This window comes from Lynx canadensis, chromosome D1, assembly GCF_007474595.2.
Source record: "Lynx canadensis isolate LIC74 chromosome D1, mLynCan4.pri.v2, whole genome shotgun sequence".
Classification (NCBI taxonomy): domain Eukaryota; kingdom Metazoa; phylum Chordata; class Mammalia; order Carnivora; family Felidae; genus Lynx; species Lynx canadensis.
This window is the reverse complement of record NC_044312.2, coordinates 96,430,597-96,444,683: the sequence shown is the minus strand read 5'-3', so window position 1 is coordinate 96,444,683 and position 14,087 is coordinate 96,430,597. Positions and strand designations below refer to the sequence as shown.

The window sequence follows — 14,087 nt, the reverse complement described above, 5'->3', positions numbered from 1 at the left end:
TGGCTCAGTTGGTTAAGCGTCCAACTCTCGACTTTGTCTCAGGCCACGATCTCCTGAACTACGAGTTCGAGCCCTGTGTTGGGTTCTATGCTGACAGTCTTTGGATTCTCTCCCTCTCTTGCTGCCCCTCCCCTACTCACTACCTCACTATCTCTCTCAAAATAAATAAACTTAAAAAAAAAATGGGGCACCTATTTTGGCTCAGTTGGTTAAGCATCGACTTTGGCTCAGATCATGATCTGCCCCTCATCAGGTTCCGTGCTGACAGCTCAGAGCCTGGAACCTGCTTCAGATTCTGTCTCCCTCTGTCCCTCTCCCACTTGCACTCTGTCTCAAAAATAAACATTAAAAAAAAATTTTTTAAGCAAAAAACAAATATGGTGTGCACATTTTGCAAAAAAAAATACAAAACCCAAGCAAAACACCCCACCCCCAACTGAAATACACCAGAACCTCAAGGAAAAAATATTCACTCACCAAATATTACTTACTGTGCACTATGCAGGGGCTTATAGTTCAGAACAAATGAGGTATTGCATATGCATGTGTGTGTATACACAAATGACTAATAAGGCAAAATGGGGAAAAGCCCACAAGATAGAAAACAAGCACTATCAGGGTTCCAAAAGTACACTTCCACCTGGGCAGCCAGAAAAATTCATAATCTGGCCTCTGAAAAGTGGGTAGAATTTCACACAGAGGAAGAGTGAGGAAGGGTGTGTAATAGGAAGAGAAAGAGCACTCCTAGCAGAGTGAGATCAACATTCAACAACCAATGAAACTACTACATGTCCCTGCACAAAGACACAGAAGCAGAAAGAATATTCAAGGACAGGCATGTCTAGGACACAGTAAGTCATTTGGAGATGCATCCAAGAAAAGATGCAGAAAGGGCCACATTATGAAATGAGACCAGAAATAGACATAAGAACATGATGAAAAAGGGCTAAGCAGCTTGGTATCTGTGTAGAAATTAGGTAACTTGAAGTTTTTGAGTAAGGTGTACCAGGTAACTTGTTTCAAGATTTTGGGGGAATGTGAAACTTGCAACACACCACCATAGGGAGGTGATACATCAAGGAACCTGGAGAAAAGTACGGATGGGAGAGAGCCTGTGCTGGTAGATTCAGTGTGATGGCACTCTCCTAGCTAGAGGGGGAAAGGAGTGTGATTCTAAGATGTGAGGTGAAGGAGCAGGCTGGCCACTTGCTGCATTTGACCCCCTGGAGTAATTTACTTGGTCCACAGAGTACACTTGAGAAATGTGCCTCAGTCTGAAAAAATTAAGAAACTTTCCATTTGAAAATTGCTATCTGGGGCTTCTCAGGAAGAATCCAAGGGGACAGGGCCAATGTTACTGACAGGTAACAACTGGAGGAGGAGTCTATGCCATGACTGATCTCTGGGACGGTACCCACACACGCATTTACACCTGGTCCACTTCACTCATTTGCTTAACCTGCTAGAGACATTTGAATTTGCCATCCTGATTTAGAGGCTGGGTGACTCTAAAATTAGCAAAAATAAGGATGTCCAGAACAAGCAAGACAGAGCAAAGAAGCTGAATTTTAGACATGCTAGGATTGAGATCTTTGATAACCATCCCGAAGGGAATATGCAGTAAATTATTATGAAAACTCTGGGAAAAAGAAGATGGATATAGATGGGAAGAAGAATTACCCCCACAAGTAAAAGTGACAGCTGATATAACAACAGTATCACCTAACATTTATATAGCATTTGGTAAATAAATGCCAAAGACTGTTCTAAGTATTTCACACCTATTAACTCATGTAATCATCATATCAAACCTATTATTATCCCGATTTGACAGAAGAGAAAACTGAGGCACACAGAAGTCAGCATGATGTAGTTTGTAACTGGCAGAGTTGGGGTTCAAAAGCAGGTTGTCTAATTCCAGAGTCTATATTGGGAGAACTTCTTCCTGAGATTATAATCTATATTTTGGTTTTATACTAAATAATCTCATTTTATGTCCATCAACTGATGAATGGATAAAGAAATTGTGGTTTATATACACAATGGAATACTACGTGGCGATGAGAAAGAATGAAATATGGCCTTTTGTAGCAACGTGGATGGAACTGGAGAGTGTAATGCTAAGTGAAATAAGCCATACAGAGAAAGACAGATACCATATGGTTTCACTCTTACGTGGATCCTGAGAAACTTAACAGAAGACCATGGGGGAGGGGAAGGAGAAAAAAAAAAAAAGAGGTTAGAGTGGGAGACAGCCAAAGCATAAGAGACTCTTAAAAACTGAGAACAAACTGTGGGTTGATGGGGGTGGGAGGGAGAGGAGGGTAGGTGATGGGCATTGAAGAGGGCATCTTTTGGGATGAGCACTGGGTGTTGTATGGAAACCAATTTGACAATAAATTTCATATATTAAAAACAAACAAATAAATAAATAAATAATTTCATTTTAGAGATTGGGAAACTGTTAATATTTCTTACATTTATAACTAATCACTTAAGAGAATAGAGAAAGAAAATATAATTCCCCCACCAAGTTCATTAACCCTCAGTCTCAACAATACTGGAAAACCTTACTTAATAGATATTTTTATCCATTCAACCAATATATATCAGCATTTACTATGTGTGGGCACTGTTCTAGGTGCTTGAGATACATAAGTGAACAAAAAAGACAGACTTTGGTCCTTCATGGCGCTTCCATTCAAAAAAGGGGTAGGCAAACAAGAAACATCATAAATGAGCAAAGTATACAACATGGGAGACAGTGACAAGTGCTATGAGAAAGGACAAGGACAGCAGGGTAATGGGGATCAGAAGTGGGGTCAGGGACAGAGGATTGTGAGTTTAAAGGCAGGAGGAAGGTAAGAGTTAGCCATGTGGATATGGGCAGGGGCGGAGGGGTGGACATTCCAGGAGGAATGACTAACCAAAGGCTCTAAGGCAGCAGTGCCAAACACGTCCAAGGAAGTGAGTTCAAGGAAGCGTGTTCAAGCAGGAAGTGAAAGTGACTGGGAGGGAGACAGAGAGAGAGAGAGGAAAAGTAGGCAGAAATGAGGTCAGAGATAAAAGAAGCAAGAAGGCAGGTGGTTGAAAGCCTTGTCAACCACAGAAGTTTTTAATAGGAACAGGATGAAAAGCCAGGGGAGGGATCTGAGTGCAGGATCACATGATTCAACATGAGCTTTTCAAGGATCACTCTGGCTGTTGTAGAAGAATCGACTGTAGGGGGATGCCAATGTTGGATTAGAGAGACAGGAGGCTGCTATTTTATCAAGATAAGAGATTTCAGTGGCTTACACCAGAGTGTAGAAGGGACTGGATTCTAGATATTCTTAAGTTAAAGTCAATGAGCTTTCCTAACAGACTGTACGTGGGGTGAGAGAAGAAGAGTCAAAGATAATTTTAAGGTCTTTACAAATTCAGTGGAAAAGTTGCACATAACTGAATCTTCCTAAACCTTCGTATCTGAGGTTCACTAAGGGGAGCCAGATTTCAAGGAAACACTTGGTAAATCTTTTCACAAAGCCAGAAATCTTCCTCTCATGGCACTAATCTCCTCTTAACTGATCAGTTCATAACTTCATATTTCTAATAGTTTATCAGCTGAGTGAACTACATTATTCTTGGCTTCAATAATCCTTCTTCATCAAATAAGAGTAATGTATACAAATAAAAGATGTCACTAGAACCTCATTCACAACTCACTTCATTGTCATAATACTCCTGAAAAGTATCAGCCCCATTTGATAGATGAAGAAAGTTATTCTCAGAGGTTAACTATCTTTGCCCAATGTCAAATATTTTATTTATTTTTTAATGTTCATTTATTTTGAGAGAGAGGCACGTGTGTGAGCAGGGGAGAGGCAGAGAGCGGGAAAGAGAATTCCAAGCAGGGCTCCATGCTGTCAGCACAGTGCGATCTCCTGAACCGAACCAGGAAGTCAGGACCTGAGCTGAAATCAAGAATTAGACGTTTAAAAATAAATAAATGTTGGGGCGCCTGGGTGGCGCAGTCGGTTAAGCATCCGACTTCAGCCAGGTCACAATCTCGCGGTCCGTGAGTTCGAGCCCCGCGTCAGGCTCTGGGCTGATGGCTCGGAGCCTGGAGCCTGTTTCCGATTCTGTGTCTCCCTCTCTCTCTGCCCCTCCCCCGTTCACGCTCTGTCTCTCTCTGTCCCAAAAATAAATAAACGTTGAAGGAAAAAAAAAAATTAAAAAAAAAAAAAATAGACGTTTAAAAATAAATAAATGTTGGGGCGCCTGGGTGGCGCAGTCGGTTAAGCATCCGACTTCAGCCAGGTCACGATCTCGCGGTCCGTGAGTTCGAGCCCCGCGTCAGGCTCTGGGCTGATGGCTCAGAGCCTGGAGCCTGTTTCCGATTCTGTGTCTCCCTCTCTCTCTGCCCCTCCCCCGTTCATGCTCTGTCTCTCTCTGTCCCAAAAATAAATAAATGTTGAAAAAAATAAATAAATAAATAAATAAATAAATAAATGTTAAAAAAAAATTTTTTTTTTTTTAAAGTGGGGGGGCGCCTGGGTGGCTCAGTTGGTTGAGCGTCCGACTTAGGCTCAGGTCATGATCTCGTGATTTGTGAGTTCGGGCCCGTGTTGGGCTCTGTGCTGACAGCTCAGAGCCTGGAGCCTGCTTCAGATTCTGTGTCTCCCTCTCTCTCTGCTCCTCCCCTGCTCATACTCTGCCTCTCTCTGTCTCTCAAAAATAAACGTTAAAAAAATTTAAAAAAAAAAGTTAGACACTTAACCGACTGACCCACCCAGGCACCCCAACTTCAAACATTTTAGCCACTAGCAAAGCTTACCCTTGCTATTCTGATTCCAAAGCCAATGGTCCCCTTATCACTACTGTTAACCCATGTAATACTCTTGAGAGATAGTCATTGTTCTAAATCGTAAGTCTGCTAGCCTTTCCTCCCCTGCCCCACTGACTAGATCATTTAAATAGAAGTAACTTCACTTAATGGTGGTAAAGATGAACTCTGCAGAAACTGGATAGTCTCCCTGGAACTGCCAGTCAGAGACAGGGCAAACCCATTGTTTCACTAGACAAAATGAGTAAATAAAACACAGCATTCCCTCTGGTGCTGGATTTATGGCAGGCTTCTCAGCTAGCACACCATGGTTTTATGGACTGACCTCGAAAAAGCAGTAGCCCAGTTTCAGAGTTCATTCAACAACCCTATCACCCAGTCCCTGGTAAGAGCAGAACTTCCTACACCATGGTGATTAGATATTTTTCCCCAGGGAAGAAATGGTCTCTGAAAGATGATAACCAGGAATGAATGGCACAAGAGTAGTCACCCACACTCTAAAGTATGAATTTGCATTTTGGGTTTGTTTGGGTTTTTTAAGGCAATTTTGACTGTGGTGATCTGAATAACTTGCACTGGTCCATCTCTATGGCAATGCAACAGTGTCAGGAAGGTCATAGAAACAAGGAATTCTGTTTAAAGTTGCAATCCACAACATTATCCTTGTGCTTAAAATCCCTTCAATTGTTCTCCCTGACCTTCGCCTAGATTCAGTAGCCCCGCTTGCCGGCCCAATCTCCCCCCCTCCACTCTTCATCTTGCATCGTGCCCACCCGTTCTCGGCTCTAGTCACTCAGGCCTTGTTTCATGCAAGCCGCCCAACATCCGGCCTCAGGAGCCAAACACCTACTGTTCCTTCTGTTCCTGCTGCTACTCTTCCCTTCCCTTCAGATCTCAGCTCCCTCATCACGTCCCCAGGGCAGCTCTCTTGGGCCTCACTCACAAGCTCTCACAGAACTAAGCAGGTCTTCTTTATCACTTAACAGCACAATTTGTTCATCTGATTGCTGTTCACCAGCCCGTTGGTCTATTCCAAGGTCCATGGACAGCACTCAACAGTATTTGTGGTTGTGGATGGACAAATGAATATATCAAACTCTCCACCAAGCACAGTGAAGGCTCTGCTTACCCAGCTTCCCAACATTAACCTCCATCTATCCCAGAAGATGGATGAAAACTGCCAAATTTTTATTTTCACTAAATATGAGAAGAGAAATGGAATAAAGGATCCACTGTGCTATAGACTGAATTTGTGTGGTAAGGACCAAATTTATGTGGAAATCCTAATTCCCAATGTGACGGCATTAGGAAGGGGGGCCTTTGGGAGGTGAGTGGGTCATGAGGGTAAAGCCTAATGAATGGGATTAGTGCTCTTATAAGAGAGACTCTGGAGGATTCCCTGGCCCTTCTGCCATGTGATGACACAGTCTATGGTGTCTATAGATGCCATCTAGTCTACAGTATTTTTGTTACAGCAGCTCAAGTGAAAAAGATACGCTATTTTTATTTTTTTTATTTTTTGAGAGAGAGTGGGGAGAGAGAGAGAGAGCAGGGGAGGGGCAGAGAGAGAGGGAGAGAGAACCCCAAGAAGGCTCTGTGCTATCAGCTCCAAGGAGCTGCAAGGCTCCAACTCACAAACTATGAGATCATGACCTGAGCCAAAATCAAGAGTCGAATGCTGAACCGACTAAGCCATCCAGGCACCCCAAGGTACACTATTTTTAAAAAGCGTTTTTTTAACTTATCCTTCTCTACAAATGGCATTTGATGGCATGGAAACTGATCTATTCAAATCCACTTACCCATGTATTCTAAACTTATAAATCTCATTATTTAAATCTTTCAGCATATTTTTTTCAGAAACTGAAAGAAATAAATTATCCTCAATTCAAACAAGCAAAACAATGAAAAAAAATAGTTTTGAAGCTCAATAATCTCAGTTGCAACAACAATGATAATCTTCTTTCTGAAGATTATCTTTCTGTGGTCACCCGGATATCAACTTTTTTTTTTTAAAGTTTATTTTGAAAGAGAGAGAGAGAGAGAGAGAGACAGAGAACATGAGCAGGGGAGGGGCAGAGAGAGGGAAAGAGACAGAATCCCAAGCAAGCTCTGCATTGTCAGCGCAAAGCCCGACGCGGGGCTCAGTCTCAAGAATCGTGAGGTCATGACCTCAGCCTAAATCAAGAGTCAGACGCTTAACTGACTGAGCCATGCAGGCGCCCCAGATATTAACTTTTTCTTACCAAGACTTACCTTGTCAATTAGCTCAAGTAATTAGTACATAATGCTAGTGAGGCTAATAAGATTACTAATAATGTTATCAGCCTTTGTGTGTCAGGCACTGTACTATCTGTTTTACATAGAATAAGTATTCCCATTTACCCTTTAAAAGAATCCTATGAAACAGGCACGCACTATTATCCTCATTTTGCAGATGAGGAAAGTGAGGCTCAGAGACGTTTACTACCCTCCTCAATGTTACACACTGCTCGTGAGTAGAGAAGCTAAAATTCAAGTCTAGGTGTGAGCCTCCAAGGGTTCAGGTTTGACCTCTAAATAGGAAACTTTAACACTGCATAAAAAAAGGGGGGGAGGGGGAGAAAGAAGGAAGAAAAAAAGAGGGGGGCAGGGGGATAGTGAGGGCTAATGGGAGGGTGTGGGGAAAAGATATTCTAGCTCAGAGTACAGAGGCTGAATTTCTAACTCCAGAAAACCTTCTTTGGTTTCTCCTCCAAGTAAGACCAAGGCATGCTCTCGGCCTGACTCTCCTCCGCCTCTGCTTCCTCTCACACAGCTCTAGCACAACGTCTTTAAGGCTGTCCTGCTAACTCCAATCTGGAAACCTTGTTCCATTTAGGCCCATGGACTCCCTTTTTGGAGCTAACTTGCAGAACGAACAAATACCTTCCAGAACTGTTATGTTGTTTCTCTGCCCTCCTTCACCTGCCCTGCTTTAAAACAAAAAACAAACAAAATTGGGTTCTCAAAAAACATGGCACGACTGTGAACAACATCAGCTCACCAGCAAGAACAGGTATACTCAAGTCTCCTGAATGTCAACAGGAAGCATATTACATGTATCAAGCTAGACTTCCAGGGCATCACTGAATCCATCGGAGAACACCAGAGTAATAAACAAAAAATAAACAGCATCTGAGGTCAGATCCACCCATAGTGATGGTAGTCAAACGCTTTGCTTTATTAAGGCGCCTGACTGCCTTTCCAGTGTTTTTTTCATGGAGCAACAAGATTCATGGTTATAAATCTGAAGAAAATCCTGAGCTACTTGATTCCAAAACGTTCTACCCTAGTCTACAATGCTTCCAGACATACCAAGCATGTGCAAATTTGAAAGTGTGCCTTCAATTAAAAGCAATGTGTTCTGGGGTACCTGGCTGCCTCGGTCGGTAGAGCACGTGACTCTTGATCTCAGGGTCAAGATTACTTAAAAATAAAAGCTTCAAGAATTATTTAATAAAAAGCAATATATGCCTAGGATATAAAGGAAGCCACCCCCCCCAAGTACTTACTCATGCAGTGTGTAAACCAATCACCAACACGCAAACACGTGCACTGCAGAATGGACAACTTGGCTTCAAATCCTGATCTTCTCTCACTAGCTATGAAACCATAGACAAGGGAAGTCATTCACCTAAGCCTCTGTTTCTTCCTCTGTACACCGGGGATAATAGAGCATAGCTCAGAGACAGATTAAATATAGACTATGTCAAGTGCCTGGAACACTTCAAGCATTCAATGGTATTTATTTTTTCCGGGCTTGCCAATCGAAATAATTAACATTTCATACATAATTCCTCAAATGATGTGATACCGCAAAGCCTAAGAAAGGGACCTACTGTCAACAGGCCCTAGTTACTCAAGCAGCCTTCAACCACTGGAGGTAACTAGACCAATCCTGTGTAGTTATCCACTGTAAAAACAGAAATTATGCATCACACCTGATTTTCAGAATCCTTTGATTCTTGGAGCTTGGCTAAACAAAGCCAGTTTTGATGAATGGCTTTTCTACAAAAGAACCCCACCAACCCATAACCTTTCTAAGTCTTCACTGTCCACTAAATTAGGAAAACCTTGGAATATTACAGGGCCAAATGGAGTTCCATCAGCATCCAAAGCTGCAAAATCTCAGGGATCTGCTAATATAGATGTGCAGACAGCAAAATGCAGAGGTAAAAACCCTTTGCAAAATCTAAACTCACTCCACAGAATGGAATAGTATTCAGCAATGATAAGAAATGAAGCACTGAAATATGCCACAACATGGGTGAACCTTTAAAACACTGTGCTAAATGAAAGGCAGTCACAAAATACTTCATATTGTAGGATCCCATTTATATGAAATATCCAGAATAAGTAAATGCATATAGACAGAAAGTAGATTAGTGGTTGACTAGGGCTTGAAGGGGTGAGGGTTGGGGGGTGATAGCTAACAGGTATAGGTTTTCTTTTAAGGAGGATGAAAACATTCCAATCTTAAATTATAATGGTTATATTCACAACCTGTGAATATAATAAAAATATTGAACTATACACTTTAAATGGGTAACTTGTATGGTATGAATTATATCTCAATGAAGTTATTTTTTAAATCTAACTGGTTAGTGGATCCTTTATTCTTTTTTTTTTTTTCTTCTAATGTTTGTTTATTTTTGAGAGAGAAAGAGAGAGTGTAAGCAGGGGAGGAGGAGAGAAGGAGGGAGACACAGATTCCGAAGCAGGCTCCAGGCTCCGAGCTGTCAGCACAGAGCCTGATGCAGGGCTCAAACTCTCGAACCAGGAGATCATGACCTGAGCTGATATCGGCCGCTTAACCCACTGAGCCACCCAGGCGCCCTAGTGGATCCTTTATTCTTTGCTGCTTGCAGCAATATCCTCTCCATTAAAAACTAAACACAAGAGCTCAGAGTGTGGTCGTGGGTTGAAAGTTATGAAGTATCTTGGCTTTAGAAGTATACTTACCTTGCCTTTACATCTATCACCTCCACTTTATTTCAATATCAATCATTTTAGATGAATTGTACGATGAAAACTGCTTAAATAAATGCAAAATTTATCTATGCTTAAACCAAAGCCTACAGATTACATTCTTTATTTCTCCACAGCAACGACTGTTCTCTCCTTTATTTAGTACAAACTGACCACTTTTGTTAGCAATCTTCTTCTGATTATTTGCAACAGTGACCTTCCAACAACTAAAGCTCCACTTTCACAGGAGTTCTTTGTTCTCCTAAGAGATACAAGTATCGCATAACAATGACAGGCAATATTGGCAAAACCCTCTTCGCCCGGTCCTAGTGAAATCAGCACAATTCCTAACTCGGGTGGAAATGGTACTGGAAAAGAAGCAGGGAAAAGAGATGACCTAACTCACAAAGGAGATAGATTAGAGTGTGGGCCAAGTAATGGATGGTCTTAAGACCCTAACTAGGAATATGTGATCTGAAATATTTTTACTTATTGCAAAGAATACCTGCTTTCGAGTTTTTGCAAACCTTCAGGGTTTGTTTATTTCTTGTTGAGATATAATGACATAAAACATTATATTAGTTTCAAGTATACAAATCACGATTTGACAGTTGTATATATTGTGAAATGATCACCACAATAAGTCTAGGTAACATCCATCACCATAATAGTTACAGAATTTTTTTCTTGTAGTGACAACTTTTTTTTTTTTTTTAAGTAAGCTCTATGCCCAACGTGGGGCTTGAACTCATGACCCCAAGATCAAGAGTCACATGCTCTATTGACTGAGCCAGCCAGGCACCCCTTGCTGTGAGAACTTTCAAGATTTAATCTGTTGGCAACTTTCAGATTTCCAGTAAGGTATTATTAACTATAGTTGCCATGCTATACATACGATGTATTTATTTTTCTAAGCTTTTGTTTTTAAATTTAGAAAAGCTATGTGATCAATGCACCAGTTACTATAGGAAAAGACAAAAAAAAAAAAAAATTGGGACCCACACTCCCTCCCCTTCAGATTCTAAAATCTGAGAAATTAAACATACTCACACGAAGGGACTTAAGAATAACAAGAATAAAAACATATTATCAACTCAGTGCACACTACTACATAACACTTAAAATATTTAATAGGTTATGGAGAGGAAGATGTTAAATGTTAGTACCAGAAAGTAGATAATGCCTCCATAATACGGCCTGCTAACACCACTTATTCGAAGAAGGCTGCACAGGATTAAGATACCCATTTTATAGGGGAAAAACTTATTAGTGCTATTTACGCACAAAAATTAATTCCAAAATCATAACTTTGGTTGAAAAAATTATCTAATTTTAATCTGTTTAACCCTAATTATTCAAGTGTCATCTCTGCTGCTTTCTTTGTCAAATTATTGCAGTTCATCCCTCCAACTGATACAAATAACCTGTTTAAGATGAGCTACTCTTAATTTTGTTTCTCAAAGATTCCCTGAATTTGGAGAGGTAAAGGAAATATTTTAAGATCCAGGCCACAACATACATGTAATGCTACAAATAATAACTTGATCATTTCTTCTGCATAAGTACTTGAAAAAGAGATTTTTTCTAACAATCCAAGGTAGACTGAACTCAACAAAGTGTCACTTAGACACTATGATCCTTTCAGTTATATCCCAGTGTTCTGGTTCAAATTCCACTTCTAAATCTTTTAAACATTTCCTTCAATTTATCAAATATCCTTCCTCTGGAATCAAATCTTTTCAATACTTTTACTGTAAACTCATATATAGATGACTTTGATCATTAGAATTATTAGACACCAGGGTCAATTTTAGTTAAAAAAAAATTATTAACATTACTCTTTGCTTACAAATCACAAAACTTCATCTTGATATAGAATTTCCTAATGCATTGGAATCTTGTGTAACTATTTCAAAAGTTCACAAGCAAGTTTTCCAAACAACAATCAAGAAATTGGGCAAGTCAATTGCAAAATCATAAACTTTATTCTAATCAACTTGAGCACTTCACTTGTTTTTCAAGGAATATCAAAAAACACTAAGTGATTTTTTAAAAATAAGTACTATAATGTGAATAGCTGCTTCACATCATGGACAGAACTCATACAAATCCATTCCTACTTGAGATGTGTTCTGTTTATGTGGCTGTCCCAAAAGGTTAATTTCTTACATCTTATGTTTAAATGTTTTTGAATGAATAAAGACTATGTTGTTACATTATTTGTCTACCTTACTTGAGCCTAGTCTGAAGGCAAACCCTTAACTATCCCAAAATTCAATAAAATGCTCAGTCAAGTGAACATTCAATCATAAACCAGCAGAATAAATCATTACAGAGAACAACCATAGCACACTACTTGGTTTAAAAAAACAAAACAAAACCCAGAGGCGCCGCTGACTTGGCTGAGGGTCAGACTCTTCATGTCGGCTCAGGTCCTGATCCCAGAGTGGTGGCTCACAGGTAGGATCAGACTCAGAGTCAGGCTCAGCGCTGGGTGTGTGGCCTGCTTAAGATTCTCTCTCCCTCCCTCTGCCCCTCCCCGCTTGTGCTCTCTTTTTCTAAAATAAATTTTATTTTTTTTTTTTTTTTTTTTTTAATTTTTTTTTTTTTTTTTTCAACGTTTATTTATTTTGGGACAGAGAGAGACAGAGCATGAACGGGGGAGGGGCAGAGAGAGAGGGAGACACAGAATCGGAAACAGGCTCCAGGCTCTGAGCCATCAGCCCAGAGCCCGACGCGGGGCTCGAACTCACAGACCGCGAGATCGTGACCTGGCTGAAGTCGGACGCTTAACCGACTGCGCCACCCAGGCGCCCCTAAAATAAATTTTAAAAAAAATTTTTAAAGTTTAAGCCCAAAGAAATGAAAAATACAGAAACAAAAAATATAGAAAAAAAAGCCAGTGCACAACTTCCCTGCAGGTAATTTTCCCAACTTCTCCAATCCGACCTTTCTCTTTCATTTTTAAAATCCTCCAACTGAATGGAACTAGATCCATGTGCTTAGCTCTTAGTGGGAATACTTTTTGCTACAAATGTTCTTCTGCAAAAAGTATTTCTGATTGCTAGAGAGCAAGTTACCGTTTTGCAGAAGCAATACTTATGTTGCACATTAAGGCTCCAGAAAAGTTTAAGGAGAATTTTTTTTAAAAATTGCAAATGATACGAAATAGGCCGAATCCAAGTAACTAGAGAGAGGTAAAGTTCCAAAAGGCAGAAAGACTTCTGAAATTCTATGTCCTTCTCGTCCACCCTGCCCCCCAAAAAAGTCAACAAAATGCTTTCATCGTCAGCACGGGGCCATTATTCAGGTCAAGCGAAAAACTTTACTTTAAAAACACTCATTAGGGGTTAACGAAGGTGCGTACACCGTGACTGGGGAGGCAGCAAGGTGACTGACTCCCGGCCATGAACCAGGAATGGCTTAAAGGACACAAGCCCCTGGCAGTTCCGGCCAGATTCCTCCCGCACCCACCAAGTGGCACTTCAGATTTCGCTGAGCTGGGCCAACAACGTATTAAGTATTTAAAACCTCTACAAGTCTAGGCAAGCCAGTAGCTGACTAATGGGGTCAGGGGCGTACGCGGGACGCAGGAGCTTCAGGAAGGACAGGGGACCTGGAAAGGGGAAGGCCCGGCGCTGGTCACCACCCGCCAGGCCCCGGCCCGGAGCAGCGCGAGCCGCCGCAGAGGCGAAGGGGCCGGCGGCGCTGGACTGCACTCACCTGCCCATTCTCCGAGGCCGGGTCCGACCCCTACCTCGTGACTCAAACCCCAGACCCGAAGGGCCGTGAAGAGCGAGCACGAGATGCGCAGGGCCAGGTAGGCCACGGTGCCTGCGCCCACCCAGTACAGGAAGCCAGCGGCAGGAAGAGCGCTCTCCATGGCTTTCAACTAGGCCTTACTACCTTCGTGAATGAAAAAAACGAATGAATGAATCCAGGAAGAAGCGCCTGCCCGTGACGGTGAGGACGACACTAACAGGCGCTTCTCTTGCGCCTCTTTCGGCCTAAACCCCGCCCACGGCGCCATATCCGTGCCGCCATTGGTGGTCTAGCGTTCCTTCTGTGCTTAGTGCGTCACCCATTGGCTGATTCCAGTTTCGCTACCCCGCCCATGTCCCCCCTGGCGTGTCCCCGGCCGCGTTTCCGTTCTAAGACTGCTGATCGTTCGCCTGCCAATCAAGCTTCAGCCCCGCCCAGCACGCCACCACGCCCCCAGGATTCCGCCAGAGGGCGGCGTGTCTCACCCCACCAATTCGCCCAGGTCTCTCAT

The 14,087-nt window shown here is 41.9% G+C and overlaps 1 protein-coding gene across 1 annotated transcript in view; it reads right to left on the bottom strand.

The window, feature by feature from the left end:
- The window catches only part of HSD17B12 (hydroxysteroid 17-beta dehydrogenase 12), a 167,219-nt gene extending 153,377 nt beyond the window's left edge, over positions 1–13,842 (bottom strand). The window contains exon 1 of the mRNA XM_030331660.1: positions 13,538–13,842. Coding sequence (XP_030187520.1) covers positions 13,538–13,697 — 160 coding nt within the window. The 5' untranslated portion in view covers positions 13,698–13,842. The remainder of the gene's footprint in view (positions 1–13,537) is intronic.
- Positions 13,843–14,087: the final 245 nt, after the last annotated feature.